The sequence below is a fragment of the Apus apus genome, chromosome 5 (genome assembly GCF_020740795.1).
Source record: "Apus apus isolate bApuApu2 chromosome 5, bApuApu2.pri.cur, whole genome shotgun sequence".
In the NCBI taxonomy this organism is placed as follows: Eukaryota; Metazoa; Chordata; class Aves; order Apodiformes; family Apodidae; genus Apus; species Apus apus.
Genome location: NC_067286.1, coordinates 24,483,369 through 24,505,034, shown reverse-complemented (window position 1 = coordinate 24,505,034; position 21,666 = coordinate 24,483,369). Strand labels below are relative to the sequence as shown.

The following is a 21,666-nucleotide window of genomic DNA, read 5'->3' as shown; positions in this document are numbered from 1 at the left end:
CTTGATCTGTGAGCTATGTTAAATAATGTTAAAAGTTAAAACACTATTTATCTTGGTGTCGGTTGACTTTGGTTTTCTTTCCTGTGTTTAGATGTACTGGGTATCTTTACCATTAGAACTCAGGTCTCGAATTATCTTTTAATTTGCATTTTGAGTGTTATCCATACAATGCAGTTGTTATTAGTTACTGTTTGTTTTACAGCAGGGACTAAAATCCCCAGTTAAAAGCTTGAAAACCTTTTGTACTAGAATTCCACAAAGACACAATTAAATGCAGCTTATTTCCCAGAAAGGCTCATAAGCTAAAATCAAGATATCACCGTGGAAGCAAGCAAGCAAGCAAGAGGAAAGAACAGGAGCAGGAAAATGAATGAAACCACAAAGTAACATTGTTAATTGTTATATTCTAAACCGGATAGAGCTATAAATGCCATTCTTGGTATAAGTGAATAGAAGTTACTCAACTGGCAGAAAAAATAATGACAGATAAACATACGTATGTTAAAATTTGCTTCAGTACTGTAGTCTTGTTCACAGTAATGTATCTCTCCCATTGTCTTTGTTACTTAGTTTGATAATGTTGATGGTGTTTTCAGGTAAATAGTGACAGATGGATAAGGCCCTATAAGCCAGTGTGCATTTTGTTCAGGTACCACACATGAGCTGTATCTGTGTAATTGAATGCACATGCGATTTGCTTGTGAAGTAATCATTTATTATGCAAACACCAGAACTTTATTATATCAAATTTTATTAAATATGTACATGTTATTACTATTTAAAAGAACGAGTATCATTCCAAGATCTGCAAACTTCTCTCTAGCTTTGAGAGCTGCGGCAGAGCCTGTATATTAATGCTAGTCTGAAAGCTGTAAGCTAATGCAGTGTCACTGGGAATGACACAGCACCACATTTGAAGGCAAAACTTCATCAGTTGTATTCCTTAGTTACAATACAATCAAAAAAAAAAAAATCTTTCCTGACAATAATATATTTGTACACTGTTTAAATTTCCCAACTCTGTCCAACTTGTAGGGTGGAAGCAAAGAATTCGGTCACGTTTAAGATTCTCAGATGCTGAAGAAGGGAATTCGTACCAGAAACATCTGATGGTAAAAGGCCCTTTAAAGGCAGAGAAGGGGGCACAGGAAGCAAAGAGAAAGATGCGTCCATCTCCTCTGCTGGTATTCAGCCAGGAGGTCTTAATATTTTTCTTGCTTAGGGTCCCATGGCCTCAGTGAGGATAATGCTTCCTATCAGTGACCCCCCTTCCCATCACCTCTCCACTAAACTGGTAGGTCAGCTTCTTCTTGACTTTCTTGACCTCCCCTGTCTTGCCATAGTTTCTCAAAGCCCGTGCCATCTTCTGGTAGGTCATTTTCTTGCGGTTGCCTTTCTGGATGCCCCAGCGATGTGCCAATGCTTCTTTGTGTTTGGAGGAGAACTGGAAAGTGCCTTTTTCCTTGTCCACCCACCAGATGCTGTCCTTCATGTCTCCACTGCGAAGAAGGTCCAGAAGGAATTGATACAGACGTATCTTTTTCTTGCTGCCTGTGTGAGAGTCAGAGAAGAAAGGCAGTGGTGCATTAGTACTAGTGTGTAGTTCCCAGTGAAACAGCAGAACTCTATAATTCATATAACTGTTTTGTTTCAGCCAGCTTGTCAGTCATGCAGCTTCTTCAGTTTGCAAATTTTATAACAGTAAACAGTGCCACGCTGTGAGGACATCATGTGGATTGAGGTACCACAAAGAAAACACAAGAATAATAAATTTTGAAGGACAAACCCTTGTTTTGAAATTAATTTGCTAATGTGAAGCTAGCTGAAAAACATTGCTAATTTGAAACTAATCTGAAGGTAATTTGGGCAGGTTATACAGAACCTGACTTTCAGGTAGTGAGCAAACAGAGCTAAATATTTTTCAAAATCAGTTCATTGACCTTCTTCCCTTGGTTTCCCCATCAGTTAATGGAAACAGGAGTAGAAAAGGCAAACGCCATTTCCATTCAGGAAGCCTAAATAGGCAACACAGAAGGAGAAAGTGGGAGGATGTGAAGAAATGAGATATGAGATATGGTCATAGAAGATTCAGAGGATGGGAGAGTGCAAGGAGACAGGGAAAGTGAAGCTTTGGCAGTGGGATAAAATACTAGCCCAGCAGTTCTATGGTTTTATTCATTATCATCATGGTAAAGTAACAGCTGCTCAGCAGAGAGCTTGACAAAGTCCCTCTGTCTTCACTGACCTGTTTCTCCATGCATAATTCCAGGCCCAGGGTCCACACCATCAGTCTCCCCATCTGATACCTCCAATGGGGGGCTCTGCCTCTCTATGTCCTCCTCATCAGAACTGGGTTGTGGTGGAGAGGAGTACTGTAGGCACATCCGGGGCAAATAGGACACCTTTGGGAGAAAAGAGTAGTAGAGGGGGCAGGTAGTGATAGAGAGTGGGGCATTGAAAATAAAAAAGAAAAACAAGAGAGTGACAGAGAAAAGGGGGTTAGAAAGTAAGAAATAAATTAGATTGTTTAGGGCAATACTGAGTAACTCAGTTGTTGATGTTTATAATCAATACTATGCAATCAAGAAACAGTTCAAGCTAAACGTCAATGCTTGTACATGTACAAATATGCATCTTTACAAGAGGGAAGGAGGAATATAAGGTTGTCACAGTCAGAACTTTCCCGCATGTTACATCCTGTGCAAGTGATGTTATCCCTCTTCCCCCATACTTCTCCAAAGCTGGCATTCTTCCTAATGAGTTTCTGATCCCTGTTGAATAACCCCAGTGTAAAACAGCTTTTCAGAACAACTTTTTTACTAACACAGACTTTCTGGAACTACTCTTTAGATTTGAAAGAGCTGAACAGTTCTGCCCTAGCATGGCTGCTTTAACTGGCTTTGGCTCTGTTGTCCTCTTCCTTTCTTAGGCACAGTACCTTCTGACAGTGGTGAATCCCTACAGAACTTCATCCAGCACTGCAAATGGAGTTTTATGGATCTGTCAGCTTCCTGTCCTGAATTTCCCCCGTGAGAAGGGGAATAGCCTTAGCACTAAGATAAAGGGTACATCATGTTGGCGCTCTGAAAATTCCCCATTAATGGGGATTTCTCATCTGCAAAGCTAGCAAGCCAGTTTTTTTACTCAATTCTCTTGCCCTTATATAGAGGTCTTGTCAAGAGCAGCATGGAATATACCTCAGCTCTGTAAATTCTTGGTTGCGGTCTGGTTTGTTAGGGATTGCGACCAGTTGCCATGAATTATTGCAGCTTCTTATTTAAGAATGAGAAACAGATCAGTCTGAGGTACAGGGAGTAAGAGCCACATTCCTACATTAAAAAAATCCACCCAACATCTCCCAAACCCAGCAGCCTACAGCATGTGGTTTTCATTAAATGAACCAGATCAACAGTCCTGGAAGGTGAGCTCCTTTTGAAGTGCTCTTCTTTCCCTCCACCAAGAAAGAATGTCTTGAGCCTGATTCCCTTTCCAGGGGACCAGAGGCACTGCACTGGGGTGTGAGTGTTCCCTTTGTGAGTCACACCACCCACCCCATGTTGGGCTTTGCCAAGTGGTGCTTTTCAGATGACTTTTGCACCAGCTTAGAATGTCCCAATAAGGAGTGTGCCAAGGGCTGGTTTTGGGGTGCAGCAGCTGGCGGTTAATGAGTTGGCAGATTGGCTGGAGCCAATCTGGCAGGAAGGCCAGGATTGGGTAAGAGTGTGTGTAAGCTTCCTGTCAGAGTCACCTTTAGCTTTTTACAGTTAAGAAAGCTGTGGCCTCAGGGGTAGGAAGGAAGGGAGAGACAGTGCCATGGGGGAAGGGGAATAAGGAGGTGGGACAATGTCTGACATGGGAGGAGAACAGAGATTGGTGCCCCTGCAGAGAAAAAGGTTGTGGAAACCCTGGAGCACATTGTGAGGTGGTGTGAGAGTAAAGAAACCGCTCCTCTGGGACTGAGTGGGACAGTGGGAGAGTGCTGTTGAGAAGGGAGGGGGACAGTGTCTCATGAGCAAAGGGAATTGCAAAGGCCAACCTGGGGAGTTGAGCAAGCTTCCTCCCTGCTGCCCCCATTTTCTTTGTCCCCACTTTTCCTGTCCACTCCATTTTTGCTTACACTTACTTTGTGCCTGACGCTCAGCGTAGGTCACACAGCTTTGTTACACAGAGTCACAGAGGACCTGCTAGTGTGTTCGGAAGAGCCAGGTTAATTCTACAGTTCTAGAGAAAGAAAGCTTAAGAAACTGCTAGATACTTCCCATATTCTACTGTTGTCTCAGAATCTGTGGCATCCATTTGAGATTTTCCTCTTTCTTAAGCTCTTCACAGTTTTCCAGACTTTTCCATCATTCTTTTATTAATGTATTGTTTGTGAGGCCACCTGTTGGCAGGCTAACAACACTTCTTAAAGAAATCTTGCCCAAGAAAAGCTTGAGCCTCAAATTTGATTTCACAAAATCATGTGGTATCAACAGAAAATTAGAGAATATCTTTGTATGTTCTTCCTTTATTTGATAACTGTAACTCTGATATTGCATGACAAGCATGGGTGTAGTTAGTAAATTCAATGTAGGATTAAAGCTTCCTGCTTCTGTTTCTTTGAAAATGCTTTGAATAATAGTATGTGTTGCCTAGGACTGTGGCTGAGACAGACCAGAGTCTGAACCTCAGAGCATGCCAAGTACCACTTGCATGAACTACTGTAGGTTGAAGTAAAAAAAAAAAGATCCCCAGCTGGTAAGGAAGAGGAGGGTAGTGGTGAATTCCACCTACTAACATCTTCTGCAGCTGGCCATGGAGTAGGGCAGAGAGAGCACCAGTGCTCTTTATTGGAAGTTGCAACAAAAGTAATTCTCTGCCATTTGTCCTGAAGCGACAGATGATAACTGAGTAGAATGAAGTGGAATAAGCAGAAGCTCCCTCTCTTGTTTTCTGGTTATGCTTCCAGAGACGCCCAGAAAGGGTCTAATTTTTATTCTTCGCCTTTGGTTGGAGGTAAAGGTTGGCCGTTGCGCATTAGCAGTTGCAGAGAGCAACTGTAACGACTTGAAGCTTCCCACAGACTGCTGTTCCATGAAGCATTTTTTTGTATTTGTAACTTTCTGTTCCTAAATCTTTGTTTGTATCTACATCTTATATTCTATTCCTGACTTTTTTTATGAGTAGTAGATGAGAAGTTTGATGGCTTGCAGTCATGCAGTTTCCTGTTGACAGTGTTAACTTATTCACTCATTTTTTTTCCTTGATTTTGATTAATACAGCGTTTCTTTAAAATTTCAGTTTGCTTTGAACAAAGAAGCCCAAAATGACCACTCCATGCATGCACATGGAGTGTCTCCACTCACAAAACTTCAGCACTGGCACTGTTATGTACAGCACTGTGATCAGCAAACATTTTTTTTCTCTAACCTCAGTCCTACCCTGTCTGGTACTCAGCACATTGTGTGTAGCTTGCCTGCCTGGGGAAACTCCTCAGCACAAGACCACGCAGCTTTCTTATTGCTCCCAGCAGTGACTTTGGGCATATTCTTGTAGCATCAGGAGTTAAAAGTGATCTCCACACCCACTTTGCTTAGTATCTTTGCAGTACCTTATCTATTCAGCTTTAGTGGGAATTCACTGGCACTTTGGTGACTATCTTTGCTGCACAATGGAGTATCCTTTTTTTCCAGGGCACGAGGAAATTCTTTACTGGGTGGGTGGTGAGACAATGCAACAGGTTTGCCAGGGAAGTTGTGGATGCCCTCTCCCTGGAAGCATTCAAGGCCAGGTTGGATGGGGTTTTGATCTACTGGAGGTGTCTCAGTCCATGGCAGGAGGGTTGGAACTAGATAATCTTTACAGTCTCTTCCAACACAAACCATTCCATGATTCTGTGATTTTATGACTGGCTTAGTGTAAAATCTAGCAGAGAAAGACAAGACACCATGTCTTAGCCTGTGACTTAATTACTTTCAGGTAAAAATCAGTAGGTTTTCCTCAGCCTGTTTCACTCTGTTGATTTGTCTTTGTTAACATTTCTTGCAAAGGTCATGTAAAATTGTCAGGGTTTCTTGGGAATGTTTAAAACTTTGAGACTCAGGATACTTTCCAGTAATCATGGATACCCCTGCTATGACAATGCATAGTTACTCAGGTCCAGTTCCTCTGCAGAATTTAAACCAGTTGATTTTCATTCCATATTAAATGACATTTTGAAATTCCAAAAACCTCCACGAAATGTCATTATCTTTTTAGGACAGTTTGAGGAAGGTGACTCCTTGTTATCCAGATTAAAAAAAATGCTTTGTCTTGAGAATGAAGAGTTTTAAATCAAGTGCTTGTGCAACAACTTGTATAATTACTTCAGCAAAACTGTTTCATGTAAGAGTACACATTCCTTGATGCATTATTTTTCTTACCCTTACCTATCATCCTAAATTCAGAGCAAGGGTTGGTAACCATACCTGATGGTTGAGTCCAATATGTGTCGTTGGGATTGCGGAATCCAATACATGCATTTGCTCAATCTCCATGTGCCTGTAGAGCTGCTGCAGCTGGGGAGGCTGCACACTCTGCAGTTCCGTGAAGTGATTGTCTCCAAAGGCCTCAAACTCACTGTGCATGTGGTGTGGATGGTAATCCCAGTAATGATCTAACGAAAATAAATAACAGATTGTCTGTCATTAGAAGATGATAAAGCACAGCATTTACCTGTCTTTTATTGGTTCCTATGCCTGTCACTGTCCTTCCTGTGCTCTCAACACTGTCCCTGTCTGTCTCTGACAATCTATACAGATCCCTGCAAAGTTTCTTTTCCTAATCTCATAATAACCTGTTGCTCAAAAGTAATACTTAGGCTACTTTAATCAGAATTACTTAGAATACTCCTGGAGAGATGGATTTCAATCATAATTTAGCAAAATATGGAAAAGACGTTAATGCTGGCACCTTTCTCAAGAGGAGATTGTTATCTTACATTTTTATTCTTGAGGCAACAAATTCTACTGGTTTACATATTGTCATGTTTTCATTACACTCTTCCTCATGGCATGAAAATGAGGAGATGGAGAAAATTTACAGATTATTCTGCAGATATCTTCACTCTTTATTTTAATCTGATAGCAAAATTTCAGGAATGCTGGAGAAAAGGCACTGCATTTTGCTAGATATTTCCCATAACCTTATTGCTATTTCATACATTTTTCAGTACCAGTACTGGAGAGTAAAAGCATAAACTGTTGCAGCAGTGTTTACAGTGAGGTTAAATTTTGATGCAGACTCTTTCTCTACCTTTTTTATCTCTTTCTTTAGTATGTTTGAAATTTCTGTGATAATTTCTATTTTTTTCAAATATATAAAAAAGTAGTCAGATAACCACTAGCCTGATTCCTGATTCATTTGTTTTTGAAATTAAATGCCATGTCACTCTGTTTTTTTAGTTCAATATAAGCCTCCAAAATGTTTAGAATTTTGTATTTGCTGCACAAAATTTAAAATCTGATAGAGGAAACATGAAGCATTTCTCTCTTACATACAGTAGCAGCATGCATAAATATGCACATTTGTGGGCACTCTGTTTTTTAAAATCAAAGTCAACATCCCATCCTCTGCTCTGACTGAGCTAAGAACTAATCTTCCATAGTTTAACTTTTCATGTATCATTTTATGCATGGCTGAAATGTCTTTTTGATATTCAGTGCAGTAGTTCTAATTTCTGTCTTACTGTTCGGAGTTTTCTTCCCTTGTATTACTATAAATAATTGCTGTCCTACTCTTCACGTCTTTCAGGTTGCTATCATCTACCCTTATAATCTACTCCAAATTCTCACATAACCCAGCAGTATGTATTTAGATCTTAGTCTTTCAATATCAATCAGTATCTTCACCCCTGCAGTCATACTTGTGCACTTCTCCCAGCTGCTGACATACTTCCAATAATGCAATGGACAGAACTGAGCATGTTGCTCCAGGTGAAGTTGTACTGCATTTATAGAAGAGCAACTGTCTTGTTTTGCAGTATGATGCTATTATGTATGATATGATCTGGATACAAATGTGCTGTCAATATGTTTTTTTCTTAAATACCAGTTACATTCTTTCTCTTAGCTTCTATCTCCTCATTATGTTTCAAACATCAGGTCTAATCTCACTGATGATTTGAAATCTGGGATAGTGACTCCTCCTTTAGAGGGAACTCAGTGATACGCTTGTACCAAACATAATGTACCTGAGAAACTGTTAGCTCTTCTAGCTGCTTTCATGGCCCAGGACTCTAGAAATAATTATTTGGAGGCTCTATCAGACCATTTACCACACGAGTGCTTACTTTTTTGGTCTTCCTGCTTTTCTGGTTCATGGGTAAACCATACCACTGCATGTGACAGGGATGGAAAGGAGCTTATAAAAGCATCTGGGGATTTGCTGCATTACTTGGTAATTCCTTTGCTTTGTTTTATAGCACTATGTGTGGATTTTATAGCCCACAGTTATCATTACAATGCACAGTAGCACTTCTTCATGTTGTAGTGCTAGAGAAATATGTTGTTTTCTCCAGTAAAAAAAAAAGTGGGTTATTTATGGATGCAAACCCCCAGGTGCTTTTACATTCCCATCTGCTCCAAGCCAGGAAATGGCAGTGCATGTGAGTTTGAATCCACAGGTTTTCTAAGGCTGTGTCCTGGTAGGAGGCTTTGGGCACTTTTAATCTGAACCTTTTTTGTTTAGTTGGAAGACTGAGCCACACTAACTCATGTTTGTTAAATTACTGCAGATTTCTCTAAGTAGAGCCAACCATTGAGGCCTTATATACCATGGGCAGCCCTGTATAATAAATTGTTGAGGATACATTGCTCCTTGTGCTGAAAGACCTCTGTCAGATGGCAAGGCATATTGTCAAAGGCCCATTGTCTTTGATGCTCCACTACAGCAAATGAGATCAATGCATAATGGTGAGGATGACAAAGCCCAAGCAAAAGTCTCTGGGGCTGTCAGTGACTTACTAGTAGTAACTATGGTGGTCAAGAAAGAACAGTACATTTCCAGCCTGTATAGCCGTGAGTATTTGTGCATGCTCTAAGTGACCTACTTTTGATTCTGCTTAAATATATTTTTATCAGCAGTCATTTATATTCTTCAAGATACCTTGCAGTTTTTTGGAGCCTATGACAAGGTACCTGCTGCTTCCAGAACTGTTCTTTTAAACTCTTTCTTAGCAAATAAATTAACCTATGAAACATTATTTATGCATATTCATGTTAATAACTATGTAATATTTAGCCTACTCATGACTTAATTCCTTTTTTATGGAATTAGGTGCTGCTGTAAAAATACTATAATAGAACAGTACTAATAGCACAGCATTTAGGGACTTGCAGTGACCACATAATACTAATACGTTACAAAATAAATCTACATCAGAAATTACTTCAGCACAAACTTATGTCCAAATATTCAAGCTGTGACAGGAGAAAAAGTTGATATTTTTTTCCAAATTAGGTATACTTTCACAACGATGCTTAGGAAAAAGAATGTTGTTTTAGTTACTTTAAGAAATAAATTCCAAATTCAGTCTCCACAAGCTCCTCTGCAGTTAGCCATCCTGGCTAAGTTATTGCACATGAAAATACATTAAAAATTTTAAGTATCTGTGTCTGCAGTTTCTAGAGTTATCAGCAGCTATTTACTTCCATGTACTTTGTTAGTTTTATGTCAGTAATGCATAGCAATTCTGCTCTTTTCTTATAAAAGATGGAAAGAAGAAAAAAGAAAGGAGAGAAAAAAATCTAGAAATGGAAAGTGTCTATTATTTGGGTAAAGCCAAATGTGATTAAAAGTCAAGCTATAGCTACACAATGGAGTCATTATGAGAAATTTCATGTGAAGTGAAAGAGGATGTGAAAAAAATTCTCTCTTATAGAGACATGGATATAATGTTTGTTTTGGTCTTGTATGTAATGAAAGGTTAGAGGAAGGACAATGATGAATTCTAAACTCCCTGCCATGACAGAGAGGATGTTAGCCAGTTGGGAAGCAACAGTGGAGCTCAAGGCATTGGGTTAACATTCACCATGGATTCTTGCTCTACATGTGAGCAAACATAACTGAACTTTCTCAGTCATCTTCTGACCAACATAAATTACTTTGCCTCTGTTTTAATAGGTGAATAATGTTAGAACCAGTAGTTAGAATACTAAACAGGTTTAAGGAAGGTATTTATTATGAAGTAGAGTAACTGGCTAAATCTGCACCACGCAGAAATTCATGAGCCAGCTCCTGAAGCGGAAACATGACAGCTCTGTCAGCACAGTGCTCTGCCCAGGCTGAGGAGATGGCAGTGAGGACATGGCTGTACTTGTGAGCCCTGAGCTAGTGTCTCTGGGTGGTTCTGATCTGGGCTCTACAGATTTTCCAATTCATTTTGAACTAAGAGAGGGTTTCTTACACAGAGCCACACTTGAAAGCTTAGGTATTCCCACTGTGTTTTGCTCATCTGAAAAACTAAAGCCAAGAAAAAAAGCATGGAGAGTAAGAAAAATACTGAAGGACATTGGAAAATGAATGTCTTGATTCCCTACAGAATAGCTCTCTGTTGAGTGAAATGCTGTGTTCCTTGGCAGTGCAGCAGTCTTATCTGTAATGACAGTAGGATCTCATTAGTTCTCACTTTACAGACTTCACAATTTTAATAATACCAAATGTTTGAAAACCTGTGAGTCAGACCCCAGCAAATCATGAGAATGGCTTTGGAGTGAGGGGATTTTTTAGTGAAGTTTGGAGTTCTTTCTATTTTCCTTATAGCATGTAAGACTAAGGTTCACATGTTTGGACTTTCCTCCACTTCTTTGTGGGCTAAAATCCTAAAAAAAAAATTGAAGCTGAGATTCTTAAATTATCATGTTACTCTAGGAGGTGGGGTGAAAATAAAATCCCACATCATGAAACCTAGTAAGTTCCTTGAGGCTAGTGAACAAGGGTCAGCATTCAGACTCATACAAAAAGTGATTTTTACTAAACCAATAATGTTTAGTAATAACTTAGAGACAAAGCTGCAGTGGAATTTTGTAATTACTAAGATTGCGTTAGTGTTACAAAATCTGCTGTATTACATTTGCAGACTTAACTAGCATACAAGCTCAGAGCAGGGTGATGGGCTAATACATGACCACTTGAAGTAGTTTCTGCCCCGCATGACTGTGTCTGTTTATTACAGTATTTACAAAATAGTTAAAATACAGTATACCACACAAATTCAAACAATGCACGTTGTGATGAACATATGCTGTGTTTTTCCTTGTTAAATTTACTGTTCACGTATTGGCAATGATCTCCTATATATTAAATTAGTGACACACTGTTGTGTGTACCGTACTACCAATCATTTAAACATGAAGTGAGGGTTGCCTTCAGCATTATGTTCTAAAAAAGTGTCAGTAATCACGGATTTACAGCTTAAGATATTGCCATTTCCCCTTCACAAAATTAATGTACTGGCAGTGAGAGAGTCTGACGCCTGAGCTATTTCTTTAGCTGTCCATTATCAGCATAAGTCAGAAGTATTATTCTGTCTTGTAGTACCCCTTTGTTTTACCTAGTAGCTTTACTTTGAGGTCCATAGTGGTACTGAGTAGACCTGCAAATTATTTTGTATGTATTACCAGAGATCTCACTATACCTCAAGCTGAACTCCGCTCTCACAATTCTGTCCTACTTATTTCTTCATTTTTTCTATTTAATCGTGTTCTCAGCGATTTCACCTCACTTCTGTCACTGCAGCACTTATTTATTATTTCATAGAATCACAGAATGCCAGGTTGGAAGGGACCTCAAGGATCACGTGGTCTAACCTTTCTGGGTACTAGTATAGTTTATATGAGATGGCTATTTATTATTTTCCCCACCATTTTTCAATCACTGTACTTTTATCCACATTGTTCTGAACATGTATTTCCCTTCCCTGCTCTTCCGCACAGCTGTTTGCAAAACCTACTACTTCTAACAAACTTGTTAATAAAATGACAGCCAAATTTGGGTTTGTCAATGTTTATAGGAAAGAAGGAAAATGTATTAGTTTGTATTCTTGTATTCTCTGGTTGTTCATTGCTCCTTGAGACTGTGAGCAATTCATGGAAGTATAGGGTATAATAGATATTTAGACACAACCAACTACGTTACAGGTGCTTTCATAAATAAAAATGTTATTGTAGGCTGGGATTACCATAACCACTTATTGTAGGAGTTAAAATATTGAACAATGTTTCTTTTTGTGTTTAGGACAAGTGCAACACGAGTTTAGGAAGAGACAAATTTCTGTTCAAAATGGGTGTTTAGGTACTACTTAGGCTGTAACCCATCTGGGTGACTTTTGAATTTTTGTTGTGACCATTATGATGAGTAAAAATATGTTAATGATCTGAGCAGTGTAGCTTAGGAACAGCCTTCCAAAGAAAAATGGGCAATAAACCAGATGGGATTATAAGTTTATGAAAGATAAAAGGATGTTGTTGCTTGAGGTAGCCTAGATTTAATGACAGAAAAGTTATTTCCCAGTGCTTTTTCCTACATGTCATTTTTATATTTATTGTTTAATTGTCACAATTGCCTTTTGAGATAATAAACATTGTCCTCATTTTACAGGTGTGTAAACAGGTACAGGTTATAATGTAAAAACCCTGAATTTCCATGTGGAATTTGCTGGGTTTGATTAATGTGCTTTGACAGATGCCATGAGATAATTTCTGAAACTTGAATTAATTCTTTGTCTCCAGGCATTAAGAGTATCATTGGTGTTACCTGAATGCAAAGTAGAGAACAAATTTAGGTAGGAATCTTTTTCAGTTAAATGCTCAGAACAATCCTATTCTGTAACTTGCTGTCCCTTAAGGTCGCTTCTGTTGCCATAGCTAAAACAGTGCTACGCTGTGAACTTGTTAGATGTCTTAAATTAAGCAGTGATGGGTCTCATTGCTATATCAGTGGGAGTCTTTTAGGGAAACTCCAGGATCTGAAGGGACTGCCACGAATGATACAGTAGAACGGTGCTTTTCCTTCCTGAGTCAATATTGACTGATATTTCCAGGGTGGTGTTGATGGACCATTGTATTGCACCAGAGAGAAAATCCACAGAGCAAGACTCTCCCCTCTGCATTCATTTAGAGTTTAGTGCCCAGACAACATGAAAATATAAAGACAACAAAACTTTGAAATCACATACATAAATTGAAGCAATAAATAACCATACAGTAATTTTATAATGAGCTAAGTTTACATACAGCTACAAGGAAGTTTTACGTAAATTTAGAGAGAGGAAGTACTTGGGTGTACTGGTGGAAGAGTGAAAGTTAAAGCTAGGTGTGGCAGCATGCAAAAGAGATCAAAAGAAAGAGAGAAATATCTGGAGTTTTAAAAGGCCAAACACCAAAGAAACATAATCAAAATGAAGGCAAAAATAAGGTGTCTAGCACCTAAGCCAAAAAGGAATTGAAGATGAGCACACATGAAGAGAAATACATTCTTGTAAATGCATGTCCTCAAAGATTTCTGAAACAAGCAGAGTGCTATTGATCTGCAGATGAAAGTAAAAACACAGTGAAGATAATGAAGGATGAAGACCATGAGATCCCACCTTCCTGGCAATACACTGAATGTCCTAGAAGCTCCTTGCATCACTCAGTGCTTTCCAAAATTCTCTTTCAGAGAAACTGTGTTGCAGTTGCTGGGTTGGAACAGTGCCATTAAGCAGAATAAAATATTCTTGGTTTCTGATTTGGAAGTATGACCATATACATTATAGATCACAGCAACATGGTTGTTTTTTTTCCTGAATGCCTTAAGTTTCTTCCTTTAGTACCCCATGAGACTTTATGCTTCAAGGCGATATTTTTTAACTTACCACCATGACTCTCTCCATCACTGTTGAGATATTGGTAATAGTCATGGGGCTGTCGGTAGAGGTCTGACTCATAGGGTACAATATCTTCAGAGGGCTGCAAAGAGAAGAGGAATTTTTAGAACTGTAAGCTTACACAAATCCCTCCAAAATTATTCATATAATTAGTGAAGGGGACATGCCAACACATTTTATACTGCCTAGAGAAAACAGGGGAAGGCTTCAAGTTCTTGTTGAATCATCAGGAATGAAATGCTTGACACCAACCCTGGTTTGCAAAAAAAATAATCTATCTCCTTAGACCCAGTCTGTATAGCAGAACTTGTCCTGTGGTATTACACAAGTTCTTGAAATGCTGCCCTGAAACTACTTAGAGAGGCCTTGGACATCAGGCCCAAGCCAAGATACCATCACACCAGCATAGGAGAGAAACTTTTTATTTGGTGATAGCAGACATTTATTATTTATTCTCCTGTACACAAAAGAGAAAGCACAAACTTTTCTCACCTAGGCATTTTATCCTGAGTGTTTCTAGGAGGTCTCGCTAAGTGGTGGCAGTTTGTAAGAGGGTAATGACATTGACAGAGGGTATAAAAACATTTTCTTCCTCAGTTTTTATCCAAGGTGAACTGTAAATGTTTGATGGTTCTAATCAGCTGCACAGGGCTGTTAAGTATGCACAGAGAAGACCAAATGTGGGATAGATACTGAGTTGTGACCTATTGGATGTTTAGCTGTAGAAGTAAAGTCCTCTCTATCTTAAAACAGGTGACACAGGATAACTTTCCCACTGGTCTTTCTCTCCATGCCCAGCACTCCAATGTTAATGCTGTTTAATATATGTTGTTTCAGTAAAGGTGGTCTGTTCATTATTAATTCTGTACTGTTGTGTTGCTTCACATTTGGTTCTATCCTTTTCCAGAATGAAGGGTTAGATCGAGGCAGTGTCCTTCATTGGGCTTTGCTAAATTTATGTCCAGTTAAGTCTGTTACAATATTTTCTTCCAATCTGAACATAGTCTTACACTGTCAACAGTGGAACTCAATGTAGCAATGTTGAACTCAAACACCTTCTTGCTTTTTGTTCTGCAAGGAAATTATTTCTATAACTAACTTAAGAGAAAAGGACAAATATTTAAAACAATATAAGTTACATGATGTACATATTTTTGATGTTCATATGTTTATAGGTTCATATGCTTATCTGTATGAGTCAAACCCTTAACTCCTTCCATAAATCTGTCTCATTTTGGGAACACCAGCATTTTGTAAGCTTAGGCTATGGTGACAGCATGCCAGAAATGCAGACAAGCTGCTTTTTTTTTTTCCTTCTCTAGACTACTCAAGAACATGAAACCTAAGGCAGCAGCTGCCACTAAGATCCAGATGGAGGTCGTAGATAAGCAAAAGGATTTTTTTAATTTTTTTTTTTTCTGGTGAAAACTACATCAGTTACCATTGCTGTCTAAAACTATGCTTTAATTCTTCTCATTAACTCCTTTAGTTCATTCTGATTGAATTTGGGGTTTTAAATATTGTCCTCTTCTAGGGATATTTGTGATTACATTGAAGACATTAGGTCAAGAAAAAGAGAGACTTATCAGAGGATTGAGATGTTAGAACACACAAAAAAAAATAGAAAATACTTTTTAGAAATTTCTTTGGACCTTGGTGGACCAGCAGCTGTGTTCTGTATTAGCATATCATATTAAAATGCACTGGTAAGATTGCCTAAGACTCCACGACTTCCAGAATACACACTAATTGGACATCAGATCCATGGAATATTCAAAGCCTCAGGAGCAAATCCATTGCTTGGCTGTCAGCTCCCAGTATAATCCATAGTGGTGGATAATTGTTTTGGGGTAATCTTGAGCAGTTGATAACCCACAATAAAAACAATCTAAGGGAAAGACTAAGTAAAAGGATCAAATCATCATTTAATTGTATCCACAGCAGGCATACCAGCGAAGGAACTCCTTTTATTTTTGGCCTCCAGAGGATGTAGGTGCACTCTCCCATTCTGAATCAGAACAATTTCAGCAGAATTGCCCTTCATCTACACAGAGTTTTAATGAGAAGTATAACCTATTTTCCAGATTTCAGAAGGGTGCTCAAAGGAGAGTGCAGCATGGATTCTCTCTGATGCTTCTGGATTTCCTCTACATATTTTCTTTGTGTTCTCTCTAACCGTGAATGGTCATATACATTCACTCATCCCCCTTCCTTAGAACCATGGTTTACCCAGATCTCTGACAGGAAAGGTAACAATACTGTGTTTTGATTTTTTCAGGATAATGTTCTGAATGGAGTTTCTGCTTTTCACTGTCTTTGCCAATTAATTAATCCCACTCCTCCATTTCCTTTCCATAAATATATGCTTCCTGTTAAATCATATCAACCTGAAGAATGTATGAAGTTTTTGCCTTCATAATCAGAATTGTTAATTTGTCATAACTGAAAGGAAAGCATTCATATTCTGTGACAGGAGAGACCTCAACTTCCAAATGGAAACTGCACATCATGCTAGTTGGGAGAAATTGAGGTTTAAAAAGCCATATAAATATATATAGTTTGAAAGAAAAATCTGTTTCTGTTCAACTAAAATGCTAGAAACTGACTGAGATTATAAAATGTTTCAATATCTAAGAGCTTCAAAGTTTGTAGCTCTGATAAATATTTAGCCCAAAGTAAACAATTTAAAAAACCCCAACAACAAACAATAAAAAACCCAAAACAATTGGTGTCCTGTCAATCTAGGCTTATTTTGCTATGTATAGAATTTCCACTACTACAAGGAAAGCTCTATCACTCACATCTTTATAGAAGTATAGCCTGGCAGGAAGGCTAAGCATCGGTCCAGAAGTAGATAAACAGCACATACGTTAGGCATGAGAAAGAAGGTTTGACTTTTCTTAGTTGTGATCTTGTATTGTTGTCCCTTCTTCCCTGGGATTTTCCAAACTCCCCCATTTCAGTGCAATCTGCTGTGACAGGCAATAGTGTCTCACAATCTAAGAGCTGAGAATTAAGTATTTCTACCATTCAAAAGCTATTTTTTACAAGTTCAGATGTGTGTTGAATGACCAGAGCTGAAGGAAAATGTGTAAAATAAACTCTTAAAATAAGTTCTTTTCTTAATATTTAAAGATCTGGTTGACTGCAGAGCAAGTTGCAGATACTCACCATTTGAAAAACAGTCTGCTTTTACACAGATAATTGATTTTTTACACAGTCTGTTTTGAAAGTCTGGGACTTAAATCTCTTTCTTATGGACTGTGGGAACTTTCTGTCTTGAATTTGTTTTCTGCTCAGTGATCCATTTGATAAAATATGTATGTGTACATCCTTGTTAACTCATGCAAGTTGGACTAATCCCTCCCTTCAAAGGACTTGAAATAGCACCACTGCACCAAGGGTACAATAACTAATATAGGAAGAAGTATATTAAATATTTACAAGTTTATATATCATAACCCTAATCAGATGGTGGTCAAAGGAGACAGTACAGCATGGGTTCTCTCTGATTATCCTGTAGGAAGGTGTGATATTTTCCTCTATTAATTAGAGAAACTAAAAGCTTTTTCTCTAGTTAGAAGAGGTTTCACCATGTTCTGCTGTTGGCTCTTGTACCAATCTTTATTCAGTTGCCCCATCCTTCTCTGGAACCTCCCCACCCACACACTCATTTCATCACCTTACTAATTGTACTTCCATAACACTGAACTGCTTTGTTTCTCCTGACAAAAAGTAAAGAATGGCTTGTGTTCCACTTTAATATATAACTGATGTCAATGGCCATTTGTTCTAGCAATTGTTTTCACGTAAGAGAGTGACAGAGGGCTTTGTTAGCAACTCATAGCTGTGGTCTGAAGTTAGTATCTCCTTTCCTACATGCCACGAGGTGCAGTATGCCAGCTAAAACCATATTGCAACCTCAAGCAAGAGGTCAACAAACAATACTTTTATAAATAGAGAGTTGTGTCTATCTGCCTTCTTTGCCCTGAAAATGGAGGGAAAATCCACAAAACTACTTGAAGAAAGCTTGGCTGGCATAGGTTAAGAGAGATACCAGGGACTCAACTGAATAGCAATCTGAAAATTCTTGGTTTTACTAAGAATTTTTTAGACAATTCCAGGTGATTGTAAATTCACTAAATGCTGATCTTTTTTAATCCTGACATAACTATTCACTGGCATGTGATTCAGAAATACTGTACACAGTTTCCAATGAAACTGCTGAGACAAGTTTTAAGGCTAAAATTAACTGTTTTTCCTTGGAAAAAAGTGGCTATTTAAGTATTTCAAAAAAGATGAGTAAAAATATTAGCATGATCACCCCTTGGGCCAGCCTCCCTAGACAATGCTGGCAACTCAGTTAAGTGGAATAGAACACTTGTGTGGGACATTTTCTCTCTCCTACAATTATACTTCCCTTCACAGCTGTGATTTCTACAGGTGGCTACTCAGGGATTCACATTTAACTGGGGCCCTCTTTAGGCAAAGTTGTTTGACTTAATAGTTTTTCGCCCAGTAGCACAACTTGATTCTACCATGCACTGGAAGGCATGGGCCCAGTTTGAAGAACTTTTCCATGCAAAATTTGTAATCTTCAGAGAAAAGTGCGGTACCCTAAGCATTTGAGCAGCATTTTCCAAACAAAGGTTGAGTCCCCTCGCATAGTGAAGAGGAAGGCAGTTACTGACCCACCCTCAACTGACAGAGGAGGGGCAGAGGAGGGAAGTATTGCTTCACAGAAACCCCTGCCTAAAAACTGGCCCATGTCTCCCCTCTGAAAAAGTACCAGGAGGCACAGACATTTATAACAATGCCATGCGGGGCTCTACCTGGCAGTGCTCAAAGTGCACTTAAAAGAATTTTCAAAGTACAAACCACAAAATTATTATGGACGGAGGATTTTAATGACAAAAATAAAAACCAAATTGCTCTCTCAAGCGTTCCTGTAAAACATAACTGTATTTTCAGTGCTTGTTGTATCATTCATCTGAACAGAGTTCAGCCAGAACATTAACTGCATCAGAAATTAGAATGTGGCCCAGACTGTGTTAGATTTTCCTCTCCATTTATTCAACATATGCACTGAAATTCAATGCAAAAAAAATATTCCAGAAAATGTGGATATGAGTGAATGAGACAAAATTAACCATTAGTTTGTTGTTGTTTTTTTTTAATGGAAATGCTGGTTTCTGGAGTAGTTGAGGACAAGGTTTGTTTTTCTTTTTAATTCTTTTTTAAGCCAAACAAGTAACATATTGCAAAATCTGTGAGTGCTTTTTTCATTTTCTGTTTCTTTTCACATTTCCATACTGACGCATTTACAGTAGATCTACTGGGCAACTTGGTTACGTAAGAAAAAGATTTTTAGGACCTTCTCACCCTCTGGGTAGATAAGGGATTTCAGGGACACTGATGATGAACTGCAAGAATAAAGGGTATCCCAAAAAGAAGACCTATTTTTTCAGTCAAGTTGGATACCAAACGTGAAAGGAAATCCAAGGGCCATTTTTGGGGGTGGAAGATACGGAAACGTCTTTAGCCATGTTAGATGGGACAAGACAAAGAGAGAACTTGATACAAGTTTTGTTAAAAGGACTCTTGGATCTGCACTGTCTCCTTCTGTTTTCTGAACATGTATAGCAATTACCATAAATCATCTACTGCATAAAAAGCCAAGTAAAACACTTCAGCTGACATTTCTCCAGTTTGGGCCTCTTTTAGCCATTCTGCTTAGAGATTTTTCCCCTTAAGGGCTGTTTCTGAACAACATGTTAGAGACATTACATTCTTCATGAATAATAATTTCTGAACTCACCATCAAATAGATTACAGCAGTGTAACAATGCTTCAGAGGTAAATCATATAAACAGCCTCATAAACATACAGAAAAATTTGTAACTCAGAGAAAACACAGAAAGACCCGATTAAGAGCAGTGGGTTTTTTTTCCCTCATTCACCAATTGCTTTTTCATTGTAGGTGAATTCAAGAGAATTCAGTTCAAGAGAAGCTGAAGTTAGAAACTAAAATGACATCCTTGCAAAGAGCACAGAGTCCTAAAAGCTGCAATACCTAAAATCAACAGCATTCAACAGCTCTTCTCTCACAGACTGATAGACAGATAGTTAAATACATATACTAAGTACATAAACTGAGACTCCAGATTATTAAGAATTACAACCTGACGAAAGACTCGGCCTTTTATCACAAAGCTGACACTGAAAAAAAAAATAAAATTACTGACTTGCTATAAACATAATGTACATGAATACCACGCATTTAATCTGTGAAAACAAATGGAGTTCAAAATCAGATACAAGTTTAGAGAGGAAATGTTAATTTGCCATTAATTGCCATGTTGTCACTGGCTTTACGTATTGACCTAAGCCCAACTTCCTGGCATTACAAATACAGACCCAAACACAAGTTTTCTCAAGTAATAAAACCTGATTTACTTTGTCTTTTGCTACTGAGCCCAATGATCCATATTAGGAATAAACCCCATATACTCACAGGGGGAATGAGGGGAAATCCTTCCATTTTGCAGGCTTGCAACATTCAGCCAACTTCTGAGTGGGTTTTTCTTAATTCAGTTTTCAAACATCCAGAATAACTGACTTGAAAAAAAATCACATGAAACAAAAATAAAGAGAAAAAAAAAAAAAAGGAAAAAAAAAAGAAAGAAAAAGAGAGCCTTGGACTCTGTGAAGTCACTTGGCAGTGACGGATCTCAGGATAGGAGAAGGACCCTAACAAGTTTTCATAGTTCTCCCTAATAGGTTCTGAGGTGAACTTCTTCCTGAGTTGTATGTGAAGTTCCTGATTTTACCAAATGTCTGTAGCAGGGAGATAGCCCTTGGGTCTATCAGTGCGCTGTGACATCACAGCTTGTAGCCAGTTTGCATAAATCTCATTTCAGGGAGCTGCAGCGCTGCAACAGGAAGTCTGCCCCGAGCCAGATCTGCCATGGGCAGGTGCTCACTGTACAATCAGCAGCCCAGAGCCTGGGCCTGCCACCAATAAACAAGCATATGGGTGCAGTGCTCTGTGGAAGGCTATGTGCTTCCCACTGTAGGTGAACCATAACGATGGTGCTGCTCTCTGGTTTCATAATATAACATACACAGCCCTGACAACTTCTGTGAGGACAGTGCGGTGGCAGACACTTGTTTTAATAATAGTCCAGTGTTGGAATTAGGTGGCAACACTTAGCAGAATGGGAAAAGAGTATGCAGTTTCAAAGATACAGTCTTGGGTTTCTACAGGACTCTGAAGTTAAGCCCGTGAGACTTTCTCCATAAACTTTGCAATAGAGCAACATGATTCAGGGAAGGGCACTTGGTCCTCTTATTTGTTTCTTGCGATTTATTTTCTAGCTTCTGCACGGAGATAGTAAGTGAGGAGAAGAAGGAGGTGTTACATGTCCCATGCAATGACCTGACTTCTCTCAGATTCTGAGTGCCTTTAACAGGGTGTAGAGAGCAAGATTTGTAGACTTGTATATAAGTAGCCAGTTGCCGAAATTTCTTGCAGAGATTTTGCTTTAGCTCTTTTCACATTGTATTCTCCCCTCTCTTTGTCCCACTGTTTTGCTTGCATGTGGCTGTACTGGACAACTGCCCTTCGTACTGAGGTTCTGGCAGGGGCAGGGGTGAGTGGGCCACGGGGCAGGATGTAGGGAGGAGCCTTGCTACAAGGGGAGAACACTCTCATTCTGCAAAATGCCTTCTTGGTTTGCATTTACTTACTGTATGTCTTGGAAAAGTGAAGTTTCTTTGTCTGG

At 38.8% G+C, this 21,666-nt stretch overlaps 1 protein-coding gene across 1 annotated transcript; it reads right to left on the bottom strand.

The window, feature by feature from the left end:
* Nucleotides 1-698: 698 nt before the first annotated feature.
* On the bottom strand, nucleotides 699-20,746 carry SPI1 (Spi-1 proto-oncogene). The gene is made up of 5 exons (XM_051622494.1): nucleotides 20,397-20,746; nucleotides 13,871-13,964; nucleotides 6,447-6,634; nucleotides 2,246-2,402; nucleotides 699-1,551 (listed from the first exon to the last, which is right to left on the bottom strand). The coding sequence occupies exons 1-5, from the start codon at nucleotides 20,439-20,441 to the stop codon at nucleotides 1,235-1,237; spliced, it is 801 nt and encodes a 266-aa protein (XP_051478454.1). The 5' UTR covers nucleotides 20,442-20,746; the 3' UTR covers nucleotides 699-1,234.
* Nucleotides 20,747-21,666: the final 920 nt, after the last annotated feature.

Excerpts from the sequence above, each read along its gene's own strand:
- SPI1 (XM_051622494.1), bottom strand. The coding sequence starts at position 20,441 with ATGTTGCAAGCCTGCAAAATGGAAGGATTTCCCCTCATTCCCCCT. Across the intron at positions 13,965-20,396 it reads GATTTCCCCTCATTCCCCCT|CCCTCTGAAGATATTGTACC; the intron begins GTGAGTATATGG and ends TTCTCTTTGCAG. Across the intron at positions 2,403-6,446 it reads ATATTGGACTCAACCATCAG|GTGTCCTATTTGCCCCGGAT; the intron begins GTATGGTTACCA and ends TTTCTCCCAAAG.